Genomic DNA, 6,542 nt, shown 5'->3' with positions numbered 1-6,542 from the left:
CACGGGGGGGACAGGGGGGGGACACGGGGGGACGTGAGGGGATGCGGGGGGACACGGGGGGGGAGGAGGAGGCAGAGCAGGAAGGGAGAGGGGGAGAGTGATGGGCAGGGGGGGGACACTGAGGTGGGACATGGACTGAGGTGGGGACACAGGGACAGGGATGAGGACAAGGGGACACTGGGTTGGGGACAAGGGGACTGGGATGGGGAGAAGGACAGAGGGTGACAGCTGGGCACAAGGGGACAGGGTGACACTGAGCTGGGGACACAGGGACTCAGCTGGGGACACTGTGATGGGGACATGGACGCAGTTGGGGACACAGGGTGACACCGAGCTGGGGACAGGGTGACACTGTGGAGGGGACACTGAGCTGGGGACAGCTGGGGACACTGTGATGGGGACAAGGTGACACTGATCTGGGGACACAGGGACTCATTTGGGGAAGAGGTGACACTGAGCTGGGGACACTGATGGGGACACAGGGACTCAGTTGGGGACAAGGTGACACTGAGCTGGGCATGGGGACTCAGTTGGGGTCACAGGGTGACACAGATGGGGACACTGTGATGGGGACAAGGTGACACTGAGCTGGGGACACTGATGGGGACAAGGTGACACTGATGGGGACACAGGGACTGCAGTGCAGGTGAGGGGACAGAGGTGCCACCACGCCAGGGGACACTGTGTGGGTGCTGTGGGTGCGGCTGGGGACAAAGTGGCACCAACCCCCCCCCAGGGGACACGGGCTGGACCTCGGTGCCACCCCAGGGGACAAATCTGGGGCTGTACGGGGGGGGGACCCCAAAAAAACCGCGGGGGGGGGAGGGGGCTTCTTGGGGGGGGAATAAAGAGCCCCCCCCAGAGGTGTCTGGTTTTTTTTTGGGGGGGGGGCAAGGATCCCCATGGGGACATTGAGACCTTTTTTTTTGGGGTTGGGAATAAACAGCCCCATGGGGCATTTTTTGTGGGGGGGAGGGGTAAAAAGCCCCAAATGGTGGTTTGGTTTTTTTTGGGGGGGGGGTGGGAATAAACAGGCCTATGGGGCATTTTTTTGGGGGGGTAGGATAAAAATCCCCTCAAGGGTGTGTTTTATTGGGGGGAGGGGGAATAAAAAACCTCATGGGTGTGTTTTTGGTGGGAGGGGGTGTTAAAAGTTGTTTTTTTTTTTTTCTTGGGGTTAAAAAGCCCCCCAGGAGAATTTTCTGTAAGGGGGGGTGGGAGGACTGGAAGGATTCCCAGGAAAACTCTGCCCCAGCTGGAGAAATCTCCTTTATTTGGTGCTTCCTACAAAAAACATGGGGGGGGGGGCAGGTCAGGGGTGGGAAAAATGAAATGGGGGAGGGTTTTCAAGGAGCTTGTCTCCCCCCCCCCGGTGAGGAATGGGGGGGGGGTTTATGCTTTGGTGGGGGCACCTTGAGTGGCTGCCAGGGCCGTCAGCTGCTGGATCTTCTGGTTCATGGTCTCCACCACGGCTGGAATTGAAGGGGGGGGAGGGGCAAAAAAAAAAAAAAAAGGTGAGAGTGGGATTTATTTGAGGGGGGGTCTCCCCAAGGACTGGGGGGGGCTGACCTTGCTTCATGGCATGTTTTTCCTGCAGTGCTGGTTGGATTTTTTCCATCTGTTTGGTGAGGAAATCAATTTTCCGCTTGAAAAAATCCCGGGCGTCTTCGGTGCTCTGGAGGAAAATCCCCCAAAAATTAAAAAGGGGGGGACCGGGGGGGGTAAAAAAAGGAGAAAAATAAGAGGGGGGGATCCCTGAGGGTGCTGAAGGTGTTTGGGTGCCCCCCCCAAACTCCAAACCTTCTCCACGTAGTAACCAGTCCCCACATCGACCAGGACGCGCTCGACATCCGAGAGCTTCCCCGGGACGTACATCTTGGGGGGGTGTCAAGGAAAATGGGGGTCTGGGGGGGGGCAAGAGGGGGAGGATTGGGGGGGGAGGGGGGAAGTGGTTTGGAAGGAATTCCCCCCCCAGTGGGGATGGAATGTAGGGGGTGGGAAGGATACAGAGCTGGTGAGTGGTACCAGGAGGTCCTTCCCTGGGGGGGAAAAATGGAGGGGGGTTATTTGAGGGGGGGCTGTTTGGGGGAGGGGGGGGGCACCTCCAGAGCCCCCCGAGCCCCCCCCAGCGAAATATTTGGGGAGGAGAGGGGAATTGTGGGGAGAGAATTGGTGGTGGGGGGGGGAAATTCAGGGGTGAATTGAGGGGAGGGGGAATAGGGGGGATTTTGGGGTGGGGGGGTCAGGGGGGGCCCCTCTCACCCTCGTTGCTCTTGGTGAGCACCCCCAGGCAGTCCTTGGCCTCCAGGTACTTGGTCTGCACCACCTTGAGCTGAGCGATGGAGGAGGAGAGGAAATCCACCTCCTGGGGGGGCACGGGGGGGCTTCAGGGGGGGGCACGGGGGGACTACTGATCAGGGGGGGGCACGGGGGGGACTACTGGGGGGGGGGGGGGGGGGGGGGCAGAGATGGGGAGGGGCAGCTGGGGACAGGGACCCCCCCCCATCCCCCACAATGCCCCCCCCCCTCCAGTTCAGGCCCCCCATTCACCCTCAGTCTCCCCCATCCCAGGCCCCCCCCTCCCCCACTCAATTCCACCCCCCCCCATCCCAAGCCTCCCCATCCCCTTCAGTGCCCCCCCCACCCCCATAAATGCCCCCCCCATCCCAGGCCCCCCATTCCCCTCAATGCCCCCCCCCAGCCCGGGCCCTCCATCAGGTCCCTACCCCTTCCCGGCCCCCCCAGGGCCCCCCCCAGCCCCCCACCTGCTCCAGTTGCCCTTTCAGCAGTTCCAGCTGGGGCAGACTCAGCTCTCCCGCCCTCACCGCCTGCGCCATCTTGGGCCCTGCCCGGCACCGCCCCGCCCCGCTCCGGCGCCTCTCGCTGCTCCTCCCCCAACAGCGCCCCCTGGCGGCCCGGAGGGGGCAAGCAAGCGGCGAATGGGGAAATCGAGGAGGGGGGGGACCCCCAAAAATGGAGCTCAGGAAGGCCCTATAGAGAGCAGGGGGGGACAAACAGCAGCTATAGAGCTCACACGTCCCTTATAGAGCTCAAACGTCCCCTATAGATCTCGCGGGTCCCCTATGGAGTCACACAAGTCCCCTATAGAGCTCACGGCCCCTATGGGCCTTAAACGTCCCCTACAGCGCCTCACGGGGCCGCTATAGAGGTCACAAAAGGCCGCTAGAGAGGTCACGAATCCCCTATAGCGCTCACGTGTCTCTTATAGAAGTCACACATCCCTTATAAACATCACACAAGTCTCTATGGGGCTCCAACGTCTCCTATAGCGCTCACAGGTCCCTTATACCGCTCACACGTCCCTCATAGAGCTCACACGTCCCTTATAGCGCTCCCCTATTCCGTACGGACTCAAACATCCCCCATAGGCACTTCCGGGTCGCTCCAACCGCACAGCGCATGCGCGGGTGCATCTTTCTGGCGTTTCTCCTCCCACTTCCGGTTTCCCACTTCCGCCTTCCGGCGCCGTCCCGGTGAGGGCGGAAGCGGCGGCCATGGCGGCGGCGGCGGCGGCGGCTGCTGCAGGGACCGCCAAACGAAAAAAAAACAAAAAACGCTTCGTACCCCAACGGCTGAAGGTCCCGAAAGCCGCAGAACCGCTCCTCGCCGTCTTAGCTTGGGGCGTCAACCATCAGGTGAGACCGGAACCGGGACCGGGAACCGGGAAGCGAACACCGGGACTTTCCCTACGACCCCCCGAAAGGGACAACCGGCGCCCGGTAACCCCCTCCCCGACCGGGGGAGAGGGGTTACCGGGCCCCTGTTTGAGGGGGGGGACCCCCCGGTAACGGAGGGCACCGGGCCCCCCCCTCCCCAGATAACGGAGCTGAGTCAGGTGCCGCTGCCCGTGATGCTGCTGCCCGATGATTTTAAAGCGAGTTCGAAAATCAAGGTCAACAATCACCTGTTCAATCGGTGAGGAGAGAACTGGGAGAACTGGAGGGGGGGGCACATAACGGGAAGGGGGATGGGGACACCGGGAAGGGGGGGGGACATCGGGGGGGGGGATGGGGACACTGGGGTGGGGGCACCAGGGGAAGGAATGGGGACACCGGGAGGGGGGATGGGGGTGGGGACACCGGATGGGGGACACTGGGAAGAAGAGGGGGACACTGGGGAGCTGTGGAATTGGGAGGGAGGGGGGGGGTGGGATGGGGACACTGGGAAGGGATACTGGGAATGGGGTGGGGATACCAGGAGGGGGACACTGGGATGGGGACACTGGGAAGGTGATGGGGACACTGGGGAGACGTGGAACTGGGGGGGGGGGAGGGGAATAGGGATACTGGGGGAGGGACAGCAGGAAGGGGGACACTGGGAAGGAAATGGGGACATTAGGATGGGGATGGGGACACTGGGATGGGGACAACTGGGATGGGGGTGGGGGACACTGAGAAGGGGACACTGGGGAGACGCGGGATTGGGGGGGGGAGTGGAATGGGGAGACTGGGGGAGGGGATGGTGAGACTGGGAAGGGGAAGGGGACACTGGTGGGGGAATGGGGACACCAGGATGGGGACACCAGAGTGAAGAGGGGGACACTGGGATGGGGACACTGGGAAGAAAACGGGGACACCGGGAAGGGGACACTGGGATGAGGATGCCAGGAACAGGGTGGGGGACACTGGGGGAGATGTGGAAGTGGGGTGGGACAGAATGGGGACACTTGGGGGGGGGGTGGGGACACTGGGAAGGGGGACACAGGGGGGGGATGGGGACACCGGGAATGGGACACGGGGGGGGATGGGGACACCGGGGGGGGGGGGGGGGGGGTGGGGACACCAAGGGAAGGAAATGGGGACACCAGAGGAGACGTGGAAATAGCGGGGTGTGGGGGGGGAGAATAAGGACCTCCCCCGGGGGGGGGTGATAGAGACTCGGGGGGTGTGCCAGTGCCCCGGGGGGGGTCGTGTCCCCGGTGTCACCCGTGTCCCCCCCCAGGGAGACCCTCCCCAGCCACTTCAAGTTCAAGGAGTATTGTCCCCAGGTCTTCCGCAACCTCCGCGAGCGCTTTGGCATCGACGATCAGGACTTCCAGGCAGGAAAAAGGGGGCTCAAGGGGGGTGTGGAAGTGTCCCCTCTCTGTGTGTGTCCCCCCCGTGTGACCCCTCCCTTCGTGTCCCCCCCAAAAAGGTCTCCCTGAGCCGCCCCCCCCCCCCCGGGAGGGCAGCGGCCGCCGCTTCCTCCTCTCCTCCGACCTCGCTCCCTGGTGCTGAAGGAGCTGAGCAGTGAGGAGGTGGCTGATGTCCCACGGGCTGCTCTCCCACTACCACCAGGTGGGAAAAGCTTCCAAACCCAGCTCCGGGGATGCATGGGGGGGGAGGTGACAGCGTTGTCACCTCAGCTGTGTCCTGCCCCCCGGCAGTACGTGGTGCAGTGCCATGGGAGCACCCTGCTGCCCCGCTTCCTGGGGATGTACCGGGGCGTTGAGCTGGAGAGCGAGGACACGTACCCTGCTGGTCATGAGGAACATGTTCAGCCCCCGCCTCCCCATCCATAGGAAATACGACCTCAAGGTGGCCCCCCCCCACCCCCAAAAACCCCCCTGTCCCCTCTTGATTTGGGGACAACCCCCCCCCTTTTGGCCCCTTCTGTCCACACCTCCGCTCATCGCTTCTCTCTTCAGGGCTCCCTGGTGTCCCGAGAAGCCAGTGACAAGGAGAAGGGTATTTTTTTTGGGGGGGGGATGCTCTGAGCCCCCCCTTCTCAAGGAGGGGTCCTCAGGCTTCACCCCCCCAAAAAAACCCCAAAACCAGCTCCTAACTTTCCCCCCTCTTTGACAAAATCTCCGATGACATCGGTGACCTCTGGGTCCCCCCCTCCCAATCCTGGCCCCCCCTGGCTGCTCCCCTCCCCCCCACGATCATTTTTTTGGGGTGGGGGTCACCCTGCCTGTGTTCCCCCCCCCCAGGGCAAGGAGTTGCCCACCCTGAAGGACGTGGATTTCCTGAACAAGAACGAGAAGGTGTTTGTGGGGCAGGAGGGCCCAGAGGGACTTCATGGAGAAGCTCAAGAGGGACGTGGAGGTGGGGGAGGGGGGGGCTGCACCCCAACGCCGCCCTCCTTTGGTTGCCCCCCTAACCCTTTGGTTGCCCCCCCCCCTCCTTGCCCACCTCACCCCCCCTGGTTGTCCCCCCCCTTCTCCGGTTGCCCCCCCCCTTTACTTGCCCACTCACCCCATTTATTGCCCCTACCCCTTTCTTTTCCCCCCCCTTTCCTTCCCCACTCCCCCCCCGGTTGCCCACTCAACCCTCCCAGTTGCCTCCCCATCTTTCCTTGCCCACTCAACTCCCTGGTTGCCCCCCTTCTTTGGTTGCCCCCCCCCTTTTCCTTGCCCACTCCCCCCCTTTATTTCCCCCCACCCTTTATTACCCCCCCCCCCCCCCCCTTTCCTTGCCCACTTCCCCCCTTGGTTGCCCACTCCCCCCCTTTTGGTTGCCCCCCCAGTTCCTGGTGCAGCTGCGGATCATGGGGTACAGCCTCCTGCTGGGGATCCACGAGGTGGGACGGGAGCAGGAGGA

General features: G+C 63.1%; 2 protein-coding genes across 2 annotated transcripts; one reads left to right on the top strand and one right to left on the bottom strand.

The window, feature by feature from the left end:
* Window positions 1-1,258: 1,258 nt before the first annotated feature.
* PFDN5 (prefoldin subunit 5) lies at window positions 1,259-2,894 on the bottom strand. The gene is made up of 6 exons (XM_071732834.1): window positions 2,766-2,894; window positions 2,263-2,365; window positions 2,008-2,039; window positions 1,801-1,875; window positions 1,570-1,675; window positions 1,259-1,472 (listed from the first exon to the last, which is right to left on the bottom strand). The coding sequence occupies exons 1-6, from the start codon at window positions 2,835-2,837 to the stop codon at window positions 1,393-1,395; spliced, it is 468 nt and encodes a 155-aa protein (XP_071588935.1). The 5' UTR covers window positions 2,838-2,894; the 3' UTR covers window positions 1,259-1,392.
* Window positions 2,895-3,500: 606 nt separating this feature from the next.
* LOC139791051 (phosphatidylinositol 5-phosphate 4-kinase type-2 gamma-like) lies at window positions 3,501-6,537 on the top strand (the record flags this gene model as incomplete). The annotated part of the gene is given in 12 exon segments (XM_071732839.1): window positions 3,501-3,656; window positions 3,839-3,936; window positions 4,963-5,084; window positions 5,155-5,219; window positions 5,222-5,269; window positions 5,271-5,297; window positions 5,387-5,473; window positions 5,475-5,537; window positions 5,648-5,684; window positions 5,931-6,004; window positions 6,006-6,047; window positions 6,469-6,537. Coding segments are annotated over 12 exon segments (873 nt in total), but the record flags the coding sequence as incomplete, so codon positions are not given.
* Window positions 6,538-6,542: the final 5 nt, after the last annotated feature.

The sequence above is a fragment of the Heliangelus exortis genome, unplaced genomic scaffold (genome assembly GCF_036169615.1).
Source record: "Heliangelus exortis unplaced genomic scaffold, bHelExo1.hap1 Scaffold_94, whole genome shotgun sequence".
Taxonomy (NCBI): domain Eukaryota; kingdom Metazoa; phylum Chordata; class Aves; order Apodiformes; family Trochilidae; genus Heliangelus; species Heliangelus exortis.
This window is presented reverse-complemented; position numbering and strand designations above follow the sequence as displayed.